The sequence below is a fragment of the Myxine glutinosa genome, chromosome 4, assembly GCF_964187855.1.
Source record: "Myxine glutinosa chromosome 4, kmMyxGlut1.1, whole genome shotgun sequence".
Taxonomy (NCBI): domain Eukaryota; kingdom Metazoa; phylum Chordata; class Myxini; order Myxiniformes; family Myxinidae; genus Myxine; species Myxine glutinosa.
The window spans coordinates 80,568,580-80,581,856 of record NC_136264.1 but is presented as its reverse complement, the minus strand read 5'-3'; the positions used below and the strand labels follow the sequence as shown (position 1 = coordinate 80,581,856).

General features: G+C 45.2%; 1 protein-coding gene across 1 annotated transcript in view; it reads left to right on the top strand.

Moving 5' to 3' along the window:
- PRKAA2 (protein kinase AMP-activated catalytic subunit alpha 2) overlaps positions 1-13,277 on the top strand; it is a 41,187-nt gene that overhangs the window by 24,367 nt on the left and 3,543 nt on the right. The window contains exons 10-11 of the mRNA XM_068112803.2: positions 4,012-4,158; positions 7,575-7,698. Coding sequence (XP_067968904.1) covers positions 4,012-4,158; positions 7,575-7,698 — 271 coding nt within the window. The remainder of the gene's footprint in view (positions 1-4,011; positions 4,159-7,574; positions 7,699-13,277) is intronic.

The following is a 13,277-nucleotide window of genomic DNA, read 5'->3' as shown; positions in this document are numbered from 1 at the left end:
CAAACCAGACGTGATCTGCTTAACAGAAACTTTCCTCCTTCATGATGTCTCTGATTCCTTGGTATCTCTCCCAGGTTACTCCCTCCTCCGGTATGATAGACCTGAGCCTCGTCCTGGAGGTGGGGTTGCTATCTTTATAAAAAAAACTCTTCCTCACTCGCCCTGCACTGCCCTCTCTCCACCTCACCCCCAGGAATACCTCTGGCTACGGATTCCCCTTCGCTCCCACCTTTTGTTAATATGTGTGTTGTACCGTCCACCAAACAGTGATGACTCCATCTACATCTCGCTGTCTGATAATATGGACCAACTTCTATCGACCCATCCCAACTCTCTCTTCCTCGTATGTGGTGATTTCAATTGTCACCATGCCAGTTGGCTGGGTGTGGGTACCTCTCTCACCAGCAATGGCTCCTCAGCAAAGGACTTCTGTGACTCACTGGGACTGACACAATCTGTCAATTTCCCGACCCGGATCTCAGTCAACGGAGCATCTTCTCTTCTGGACTTGGTTATGACTAACTTCCCTGAAAATGTCTGCTGCTCTTCTTCTGCTCCAATCGCCTCATCTGATCATGTGCTTATTAAAGTGGACATCTCTGTGACAATTCTCAGAGAGCCTCCTCAGCGTCGACGAGTCTGGCATTTCACTCAGGCCAACTGGCACGGTCTTCAAGCAGCCATCAATCATCTGGACTGGTAACCATCTCCACCGCCTCTGACATCAACTCATCCTGGGAATTCTTTCAAAGTAAATTGCTCTCTCTCATGCACAGATTTATCCCATCTCGTCTTCAGTTGTCTTACCCTTCCTCCCGTCCATGGTACACGGAATCTTGTGGTGAGGCTGTTGCCCAGAAACAACTTTCTTTCGTCTCCTGGAAAGCAAATCCAACGGAAGGAAATCTAATTTCCTTTCACAAAGCCCGAAACAAGTGTGTGTCCACCCTCAGGAGAGCCAGGAAACAATATCTCGCCGTTCTCAAGACCGAACTCTCTTATCTGTCTCCCTCTTCCAAATGCTGGTGGCGTCTGGTCAAATCTGTTTCTGGTGTTTGTTCCCCCTCCATCCGCTCCCTCACCTCAAACGGCTACACGGCTGACTCCGCACGTGAAAAAGCTGAATGCCTCAACTCTGTGTTTGCCTCTAAATCTTGTGTCCCAAACCCATCCCTCTCTGTACCCACCGTACCCAGTCGTACCCAGCTGCTCCTGGACTCTGTGTCCTTTCCTCCTGACAAGGTCGAAAAGTTTCTGTCAACCCTCGACTCTGATTCTGCAACTGGACTGGAAGTCCTAAAATCCTGTTCTTCCGCTCTTTCACTCCCTCTCTCTGTTCTCTTCACCCTCTCTTTTGCTCAAGGTCATCTGCCATCTGCTTGGAAATCAACCAACATCACCGCTTTTCACAAAAAAGGTGCAAAAACAGATCCGAGCAACTACAGACCAATCAGCCTTCTCCCAATTATCAGCAAAGTCATGGAATCCATCATTGCCTCGAATATGAAATCTTTCCTCTTCTCCAATGGCTTGATCTCTGATCATCAATTTGGTTTCAGACCTGGTCACTCTACTCTGGACATGCTGCTTCTGCTTTCTCAACAATGGATGGAGGTCCTCAATGCCAAACAGGAAATTAGAGCTGTCTCCCTTGACATATCAGGTGCCTTCGATACGGTCTGGCACCCCGCTCTGCTCACAAAACTCTCCTCCTTTGGTATCCATGGAAATCTCCACCACGCATGGCTGGCGGACTTCCTCTCTAGTCGTCGTCAACGTGTGGCCCTGAATGGGTTTCTCTCATCTCCTCTTCCTGTTCAGGCTGGAGTTCCCCAAGGCAGTGTTCTGGGCCCTGTGCTTTTTCTGGTCTTCATCAATGATCTCTCTGACTCTCTTAAAAATCCTCTCTATCTCTTTGCTGATGACTCTACTCGCTGCCTCATCCCTCAGATCGGCAGTCTGCAGCCTCCTCACTGTCTGCAGACCTGGACAAAATCACAGACTGGGCAAACAAGTGGAACATGTCTTTCAATCCTGACAAATCTCACACTCTTCCGATGTCTCTCCGAAAAGACCGACTGGACAACCCTCCCATCCACTTTCTGAATAATCCTCTCCAAGAAGTTCTGTCACTCAAGCTTTTGGGTCTCACTATCTGCCATGATCTTTCCTGGGAAAACCACATTTCAAATCTGGCCTCCAAAGGCAGTCGCCGACTGGGCATCCTCCGTCGTGCGAAGTCCTTCCTTGGCACACCTGAGCTCCTCACCACTTACAAGGCTTTCATCCGCAGCTCAATGGAATACTGCTCTCCCCTCTGGGCTGGTGCTCCTGCCTCACACCAAGCTCGTCTTCACGCTGTTGAAACCAAAGCGTTCAGAATCATTGGAATCTCCCACGATGAAGCTAACTCCAAGGGCCTTTCACTCACTCACCGCAGGCAGGTTGGTGGTCTTTCTGTCTTCTACCGACTCCTCTGCGGCCTTGCTCCCCCAGCTCTCTCTGGGCTCTGTCCCCCAAATATTCCTACAGGTCGCACAACATCTGCCTGCAACCCTCTTATGGTTAAACTGCCAAAATCAATAATCTCTGCTCACCTTGACTCCTTCATTCCTCTTTTCTCCCGCCTCTGGAACAAACTCCCTCACTCTCTTCAATCCCACTCCTCCCTCCAGGTCTTTAAAACAGCTGTTCACCACCATCTCTTATCTTCCCCCATCCAAAACCTTGATCTTTTCTACCCCCACTAATTTCGCCCCAAATCCACTTTTTTGAAATACCAACTTCTTTCCTGGAAGTCCTTGGTGTCCTTGTGTTTTATACTTCTCCCGCCCAACCCCCCCCCCCCCTCCTTCCCACGCCTCCTCACCCCAAGCCCTCTCCCTCCCACACATCTCCCGATGTCCCTGCTCTCAAATGTTGTGTTTGGGTGCTTCCCCTTCTCTCCCCATCTTGTCTACCGCTCCCTCTTTTTATATAGTTTGTTTGTTTGTCTGTTTGATTTGTTTGTGTGATAAATGTTAGCTCTTTCACGAGCCTCGATTCTGTATACAAAAAAAAAAAAATGCACCATTATTTGACTGATGCCATTTCCGGTTGCTCAAGAGACTGTAGACGGACTTTTGGTGACCACAAACACGTCTCCCAAGAATGCCCCAAGCATGTTGATTCGATTTTAAGTCTTGGAAATTGTGTTGACCAATCCATTGGGGTAAGTCGTGGTTAGACATTAATTATTAAAGCCATTTATGCCAATGCAAGTATCTCGGTGATGTGCCGTTTTGATGTTGTCATCCAAACCGAGTGATGCTGTGGTCGTCAAGTGCAGTATTTACACATGTACACATTGTGTGGACATTCTCAATCCATACAGATGAAGTGGGGGACCGCGCTGCTTGGCCAAAGGAACCACTACAGGTGTAATAGTACCCCTGAATGTCACCAGTCATAGCACTCCTTCAAATCGTGATGAGATCAGTTCTTTGGCCAACCCCACCAAAATCCTATGGTGTTGTTGAATGGTTTGATCAGCAAATCGGTCCCCGCCTTCATCTATACACAGTACTTTAATCTCGCTCGATGTGTCTCGGCTGATTGTACATGTCTTGCTGAAAAATTCCTTCCACCAAGGAGGATATGTGAATGTTGTGTGTGAATTACTGTTGCACAAGTGCAACTAAAAACATAACCACATGCTACTGAAATGTATGGTGGAAATGCATTGTCAGGCATCATAATTATAAGTGGTGGAACTGTGTGCCTCTCAGGTATGTTATTTGTGCTATTTGACACGCATTTGAAGTTGTATTATTGATCGTCTCTTATAAGAACTTCAAGTTGATTATTGCTTTAATGTCTACTTTGTGAAACATGGATGTCTGATACTGCCATTGCAATATAATGGAGCCTTTTTGTCCAACTTTCTCAGATACTTTATGCTGATTCCTGATATTGTCCTCCATCATTTCAGTTCTGGATAACCCATTTTTCATCCTCTTGCTTTCTTACTAGCCACTTTCTGCTCTGGACCGAACACGGCCTAAACCACTGACCCTGAAGCGGCCAAAATGGCACTTGGGTATCCGTAGTCAAAGCAGGCCAGGCGATATCATGGGCGAGGTGTTCAAAGCAATGCGCACACTTGGATACACCTGGAAGGTAAGCCTTGTAGAGGGAGACATGGTTGGTATTAACATCCAAGTTTCTGGGGTCAGTATTGAGTCGTATACAAAAAAAATCCTTCTTCCGCCACACTTTCTCATTGGTTGGATAACAAATCAAAGTATAAATTGTCAACATTGGTGCAGTTAATTTTCGTGTGATAAATGGGTGGAATTACCACACACAGTATTCACAGTTTCCTTATGTATTTCTAATACTGTACCTACATATATTGTACTTGGTGGACAAAGTAGTTTAGAGGTATGAAGTATGCACACTCGCTTTTGAGCTTTATAACCTGGCTTTGAATCCCAACCCAGTTCTAAACTCTCACCAGGTGTTTTGGATACAGGGTGAGGCATCAGTGTGTGTGCTATTATGCTGGAGGACCCATATCCCATCACTGGTCTTCAGTTGATGTTAAAGATCCCATGGTGTGTTTTGCAAAAAGAAGAGGACTTATCGCCGGCACCCTCAACAAATTAATAATTCCTGCCTGGAGTGTGCGTAGCAAGTGGTCTGGTCTTCTTAGAGGTTCCTTAACACAAGGTTATACTGCTTGTTATCTCCGTGTGGTTTCTGTCTGAGCAGCAGCTTCTGCACTATAAACAAATTGCCCAGGTTGTGCACATGCTACATGTGAACACCCGTCTTCAACTATAAAGCACATACATTGTATTTTACACTGTGGCAGTATTATACCATGGCCTCATTCTTGCGCATCTCAGAACCAATTCAGGAAGGTGATTCTGACGATGAAAGAAGGGGGGAATGAAAAAAAGATGAGGAATCTACTCTGAAACGTTGGTAACATCTCCACCATACCCCTTGCAAGGAGTGGAGATGAACATTTATTTAAAGAAAACTTTAAGACAAAGAATTACAATCCAAAGTTGTATACTGGAGATGTTGTTAGTATTAAAATGACAACTAAAAATTGCATCATCAGTTAAATGTACCTCCCTGCAGCGGTCGAGAAAATGAATCTCAGATTGGTGACCAAAAAGCGGCAGAGATGAGTCTTTCTTTCAAAAATGACGCTCAAACATCATGTCAAAATGTAATGTCTGAGTTAAATGCCTCCAAAAAAAAAATCACAGTAGGCTAATTAATAATAGCGATATCACCAGGGATTTTTGACTTTTTTCCAGGTTTTTAGAAAAAAAAAACATTTGCCCACACATGCAATCATGTGCATGCCCAATTGCACAAACGTTGCGTCCAATGCAGCATCAAACTTCAAAAATGCCGTGGCACGGTTCACTTTGTTGTGTGGAAAGAGCATCCAAATTTTGAGGATAGAGTTTGGCTGGGTTACGGTGGGAATAAGGAAGGAAAGGAGGGGGATAGGAGGAGGAAGGGAGGAAGTGGACAAGGGAGGAGGGAGGGGATGGCAGGAGGAAGGGGTGGGGGTAGTGGCTATCAGTTGATTTCTGGTTCAAATACTTTGGCCTTTTAGAATATAAATAAGTTTTAAGCATTATCTTTATGCTCACCTGCTACTAAAGGGGGATTGCTCCGTGCGTCCGACCGTGTGTGTTGAGGGAAGAAGAACAAGAATAAGAATGACCTCAAGCTTTATCGGTTCCTGTTGTCATAGAATAATAAAATGGTCTTGTTGGAAAGCAAATGATCCATATATTTGGAACAAACATTTGTATGTGTTTTATCTTAATTCGCGTTCGCCTGTTTTAAATCCCCTCTTCCGGAATTGAAGAAGACGTGGGAATGGGAGCTTAATGCAGCGTTTTCAACAGTAACATTTATTAATCTACAACAGCAGGACCACTTTGAAAGGATATGGATGCAGCATACAAAATTGTATAAAGCAATATTTCACAAAGCAATAAAAAAATATAAAAGTACATGGATGGAGCACAGAAACAATAACGCCAGCGATGATGATGACAACGCTTGTTTTACTTCAATTTCCATCCTCATTGAGATCTACAGAAAGACATGCAATATGTTTGTGAAGTACAACATGCTGACCTTTGATTAAGCCAGGGTAGTTCAGGTTAGGGTTCCAGTTTTTCCTGCTTGGAGTTTTCTTCTGTATCTATTTTGGCCACTCAATGCATCCTCTGTATCCATCTTGTCCACCCTATGCATTCTCTGTATCCATCTTGTCCACCCCATGCATCCTCTATATCCATCTTCTCCACCCCATGCATCCTCTATATCCATCTTCTCCACCCTATGCATCCTCTATATCCATCTTCTCCACCCTATGCATCCTCTATATCCATCTTGTCCACTCAATGCATCCTCTGTATCCATCTTGTCCACCCTATGCATTCTCTGTATCCATCTTGTCCACCCTATGCATTCTCTGTATCCATCTTGTCCACCCTATGCATTCTCTGTATCCATCTTGTCCACCCTATGCATTCTCTGTATCCATCTTGTCCACCCTTTGCATCCTCTATATCCATCTTGTCCACCCCATGCATCCTCTATATCCATCTTGTCCACCCCATGCATCCTCTATATCCATCTTCACCCTATGCATCCACTGTATCTATCTTCTCCACCCTATGCATCCTCTATATCCATCTTGTCCACCCCATGCATACTCTGTATCCATCTTATCTGACCCCTGTGCCTACGTATCCACCTTGTCCACCCCATGCATCCTCTGTATCCATCTTGTCCACCCTATGCATCCACTGTATCTATCTTGTCCACCCCATGCATCCTCTATATCCATCTTGTCCACCCCATGCATCCTCTATATCCATCTTATCCACCCCATGCATCCTCTATATCCATCTTGTCCACCCCATGCATCCTCTATAGCCATCGTCTCCACCCCATGCATCCTCTATATCCATCTTGTCCACCCCATGCATCCTCTATAGCCATCGTCTCCACCCCATGCATCCTCTATATCCATCTTGTCCACCCCATGCATTCTCTGTATCCATCTTGTCCGACCCCTGTGCCTATGTATCCACCTTGTCCACCCCATGCATCCTCTGTATCGATCTTGTCCACCCTATGCATCCTCTGTATCTTATCTTGTCCACCCCATACATGCGTGTTTTCCATCCTGATTCTGTCTGTTTCATCCTGATCCATTCACTGTACCAGCTCTTCCACAAGCCTCAACTGTGTATACAGAAAAACAACCTGTCAAAAAAAGTGATAGGTAGGCAGGCTTAATCTTGGTGAAAAGAGTGTCATCAACATCAATGTATTGTGACACTTGGAGGAGTGGTTTTCACTGAGATTACAATAAAAGTTGCTAATTGTATAATTTGATAAATTATTGCGCTTTTGTAAAATAAAAAACTACAACGACACTAATATATTTGTTGATTATTTGGCATCCCGTTCGTAACAGGCTGGCTCTCTAATCATATTGTTCCTGTTTAACCAAGTCCTTACTTCCCTCACCCTTGTCTGGATAGATAGTGAGTGGGTTCCACATCCGGGTGCGACATGCTGCCCCAAAAACCGGCCACATGGTTAAGCTGAGCCTGCAGTTGTACAAGGTGGATACGAGTTATCTGCTCGACTTCAAGCAGATTGATGGTGGGTGATGATGGCGAAGCATTGACAAGTGTGAAATGCATTTTGTATCATCTTCTATAACAAGTAGCTGTTTATCTACCTAAAGGTGGGTATCATGTGTTGATTTGAAGTGCAGTTCAACCTCTTAACTGAAAGGAAAGATTGTATCATATTGTTACGGATTCGGGGGATGGCACTCCCGTTAGCAAGGGGGGGGGGGGGGGTTAATCCCCCTTGTCCTGTTAAGCTGGCCGTCCGCCGGTCCTGGAAGTATGACGTCACTTCCGGTCGGTGGTAAGTAGGGTTGTAAGCCAAATCCGTCTTACTACCTAATTACTACCACCAGCCGTAAGCGAGGAGATACTCCCACCCGGGCCGCAGCGTGAATGGATGCGCCGAGCGAAGCAAGCTGCGACTCGGGCCATTAACAAAAGACTAAACCCGATTCCGAGCGTTGGCCGAATCGTGCCACAGTTACTCAATTGGGAAAGGACAAAGCGATTGGGGGAAGAAGAAACCAAAAGAGTAAGAAAGAAGACAGGTTTATTCACTATCCACAAGAGGAAACGAAAGGCAAAAATATACAAGTAGGAAGAAGCAGATACACAGGGCAGCCTTAAAAACAGTCATATTATCATACGCCCAGACAGAACAAACAGGCTTACACGAATAGGGAATGGCAGGAAGGAATGGCTGGATGCATGAGCAGGTTCAGGTAGGTAGCAGGGAGGAAGGTCCGGGCCGATGCACAGCGTCGAGGTCCGCTCCAGTCCACGCTCCGGTCCACGCTCCGGGCTTGCGACGAACAGCCAGCGGCAGCTCCGCGTCCCGTTCGCACACGGTCGGACAATGTTAATCAACGGCCGTATTGTCGCTGTCATGGACCCACTCTTCTGCCGTACGATTCAGCTGTATGCTCATCTGGTACCTCGTATCTCGGACCTTCGCACTCATCTGGTGAAGCAGTCCCTCCCAGCCGCTTTTATTGGGCGTTCCTGTATCAAGCCGCCGGCTCCTAGGACACGCCTACCGGTCGGCTCACCTCGGCCCTGGTTGGCCGGCGAGGGCTCGCTGGCTCCACCTCTTGAGGAGACATTGACAGGCCACGCCTCGTTCCTGGCGCTCGAACCCACTCCTCCCCTTTTTCCTCCAGATTACCGTGTGTTCAATGGCTCCTTGTGGGCGAGCGCTAAGGCGGCTGCGGCTGGCAGAGGCACGCACTTAGTTGGAGGGCGGCTATTGCCGCAGAATGAATGTGGTTGCAAGGGGGCCTAGGTTATTTGATTAATGCAACGTAGATTCAACTATTGGGAACAGATCCTTAACTAAAACACATAATAATGAGATAACTACAGAGAGGTCCTATGGTGTTCTACGTGTTGTACATGGACTAACTAGGGTGCGATCTTTAATATTAGCCAAATAATGGGGATATTTACAGGGGATTATTTATAAGGGAATTATTACAAATATTTACATGTGAAGGGTTCTCAAAACCGCAACACTGCACCCTCACTTCCTCACGGGACTTCCGGCCCGAAAATTTTACCTTAATGTGACACTTAGCTGTGGTAACCCTCTACTATTAACTTCACCCTGAGTGCGACAGTTTTAAAAGAGTTACGTATGTCCCGCCTGCTACGTTGCATCCTACCTAACAGATGCATGCCCACAGGATAACCGAATTACGGAATTATTTCCAAACTACACATAAAGCCGGTGGGGAGCATTATTTACAAGACACTAATTATGTACACTGCAAACCCAGGACCTGTTTTGGGAGACAAAAAGATGTTTTTAAAGAGGAAGGAGCATGCACTGCACTGTACCGATACACCATACTCACATGCCCGGGGATGCACAATTGATATTGCAGTGCACCCCCGAGCACAAGAGCATTACAATTCACCAAAAAGAGCACCAAAGCACCAATAAGTACAATAAAGCACCACAGTCATCACAATAAAAACAAACTGATCACCTTGTTCTTGTTTCTCCTGCTCTGCTGGACCGGTTTCTTGATGTTTCTTCCTTGATCTTTCCTCTTCTTTACTAGGCCTAGGTTATTTGATTAATGCAACATCGATTCAACTATTGGGAACAAATCCTTAACTAAAACACATAATAATGAGATAACTACAGAGAGGTGCTATGGTGTTCTACGTGTTGTACTTGGACTAACTAGGGTGCGATCTTTAATATTAGCCAAATAATGGGGATATTTACAGGGGATTATTTATAAGGGAATTATTACAAATATTTACATGTGAAGGGTTCTCAAAACCGCAACAATATGTAGATGATAATTTTGATAAACTACATTTAGGCTATGGGCCAAACTCTATCGTGTCATTCCTTTGTAAGTTTTATCGGCAACTCGACGTTAACGACAGAAGTACATGATATGGTTATTAGAAATTGCCAACGTTCCCACGTTTTTCTTTTTGACATAAATTGAAGAATAATGGCCAAAAAAATCCTTTTAATGCGCATTGTGGTATTGGTGTTGTTTGGAAGTGGCAAACAGCCAATCGGCAACGTTGATCAAGTTAATCGAGATCGTTCTCTCGCCAACCGCTCCAATATGGCAGCGCCCATGCAATGTTTACACATCGTGCCACAGCTGTCTGTCAGTCATGCCTGCTTCATCGGCCTGTCACCTGCTCGTGTTCCTTCTCCATCGTCTGCTCCCCATTTTGTCTGCCTCCTGCCTGTTTGTATGTTCGTCCCTGCCTGTTCGTGACTGCTCGCCATCTTCGTCTCCACAGCAGGCTAATGCCCACCCAGTTTTTGTTCCCTTTCCTCATCTGTAACTGAGTCCAGCACGATGCGCCTTAGGTTTCTTTTGAGTTTTACCTCGTTCTACATAATTATTTATTGAAAGGGAGTAACAGCCAGTTTGGTCCATCTGTTCAGTGGTCTGTGTTGATGGACAGCCTGAACATGAGAATACATTTTTGGACATCAGATTATTCACGCAGTGTTTTGAGCATGAATGACTGTTTTTTTTGTTTTTGTACTCATTGTAAAGTACACATATAATTATTACATCCGACCATCTTTGATTTTTTTTTTTTTTACTTTATACCCTTTTCTTTTGTTTGTTTAAAGGCCATTTTAGCAGAAAATAAACTTCGGAGAATCCTCATTAATTTATATGGCTAAAGCTACCACGTCTTACGCATTGAATGAGCAGAAATCCTTCCTTGATGTCAAATGTGTGCTTCATGAGGAATCAACATGGTTGCCTCTTAACAGCAATTACTGGGAAATTCACGAAAATCATTTAATTTGCTGCTGAATGCTCTTAGAAAATAGTAATAATAAAGAACAGTTGGCCAGTTAATTTGTAATTCTTGTGTCACCATCACGTTGCTCTCTGGTACTTTGAGGAATCGTTTTTGGGTATTTTGATAATCTGACGGTTCAGCTTTGTCGCTGTTTGTTCTCAGAGCTTTGGCTCTTTCATGTAAATGGTGAGGAAAATTCATTGTTACTTCCAACACCGAAGGTGGGTGGAGGTTATGTTTTCACCCCCTGTTTGTCTGTGTGTCTGTTATGGTGTATTTCAAAGTTATGGAAGGATTTGGACGAAATCTGGTGGACACGTTGGGTGTGTGACAAGATGAATCGATTCGATTTTGGTGAAGATCCAGATAATATAATTTTAAAAAGTGATTCTTCACCATTGAGAGATGGGGCTAAAACGATATGTAACAGGATATTTCAAAAAGTTATGGATGGATTTGGATGAAACTTGGTGGACAGTTCGGGTGTATGACGAGGACAAATTGATTTAATTTTTGTGAAGATCTGGATCCGAGAATCTTTTGATTTTCCAAGTGATTCTTCACCATTGAGAGGTAGGGCCAAAATCGATAGATAACATATTTCAAAAAGTTGTGGACGGATTTGGATGAAACTTAGTGGATGAGTTGGGTCGGTGACGAGAACAAGCTGATTCGATTTGGGAAGTCTGGATGGAGATCAGGCCTATCAGTGGGATACAAAACGTAAACTGTTGAGCTTGGCGGAGGCTGTACCGAGTGCGTTCTAGTTTACCCTCTTTTGATAATTATGGTTATCAGCCTCACCCCTTCCCCTTAGAATGGGAGAGGCTATTGCAGTGCATATGTGTGAGTGTGTGTATCTACTTTAATATAGATCGGTCATTCTCAGAACTACTCTCAGTATTCTATAGACCCCGGCATGGCCTTGTGTTACATGCTCTGCCTCGTAACTTGTAGCAACAACAACAACAACAACATGCATTTTAAAGGCCATTTTCCCTGCTAGAGCCGGGGGTTAGCCTTGCGGTCCCCATGACAATCTTCTCCATTTTGCCCTATTTTCTGCATCTCTCCTTGTTAACCCCCTTGCCCGCATTTCTTCTTCCACCATCTTTAGCCAAGTCTTTCTCGGTCTTCCCCGTCCTCTGCTTCCTTCTACATTCATTTCCATCACTCTTCTCAACCAGTCACTTTCATCCTTCCTCAACACATGACCAAACCATCTCAACCTGTTCCTCTTCACAGCATCACTCACAGGCTCTATTCCCATCATCTTTCGCAATTCATCATTTGTCTTCCTCTCTCTCAACGATACTCCGCACATCCGTCGAACCATTCGCATTTCCACCCTTTCCAACGTTCGTTGCTGCTCTACGTTCATTACCCATGTCTCGCTCCCATAAATCATAACACTTCTCACACATGCAGCATACACCTTTCCCTTCAGCTTCAATGACACTCCCCTCACCATCAGCACGCCACTCAGTTCCCGAAACTTCTTCCATGCACATCTCACTCGAGCAACCGTTGCCGAGTCTGATCCACCTTCTCCATTCAGCATGTCTCCGAGGTAGCAAAATGTTTTCACACCTTCCAGCTTCACGCCGTCTCCAAGATCCAACTCAACATTTCCTCCATCTGCAGCTCCCTCTGTGCACACCTTACATTTGAATGTAGCTGCCACACTGGTTAATGACCCTCTCAGACCACTACATTTTTGATGAACCCACTCAGCGCACATTGTACATTGAATGGAGTTCACTCCGACACCCTTCCTACACACAGCACAGGGCCACTTCCCAGTTCTTTCCACCTCACCACATGCTTTACCACTTGCCATCACCTTCGTCTTTCCGATATTCACCTTCAGACCTTTTGTCTCCATACATTCCTTCCACGTGTTCATCTTTTCCTTCAGTCCATCCATACTTTCCGCAATCAACACCAGATCATCTGCATACAACAACTCCCACGGTAAACCCTCCTTTACGTTCTGAGCCAGCACCTCCATCACAGCTACAAATAGTAGTGGACTTAGTACCGACCCCTGATGCACTCCCACCTTCACCTCAAACTCACCACTGTTCCCGTCCTTCGTCCTTACAGCTGTGCGCGCTCTTTTGTACATTGCCATCACGACTCTGATCAACCATTCCTCCACTCCGAACTTCCTCAATGCCCATGTCAATACTTTGCGTGGTACCCTATCGAATGCTTTCTCCAGATCAACAAACCCAAGAAACAACTTCTTCCTCTTCTCCATGTACTTCTCCTGCAACTGCCTCGCAATGAAAAGCGCGTCTGTCGTTC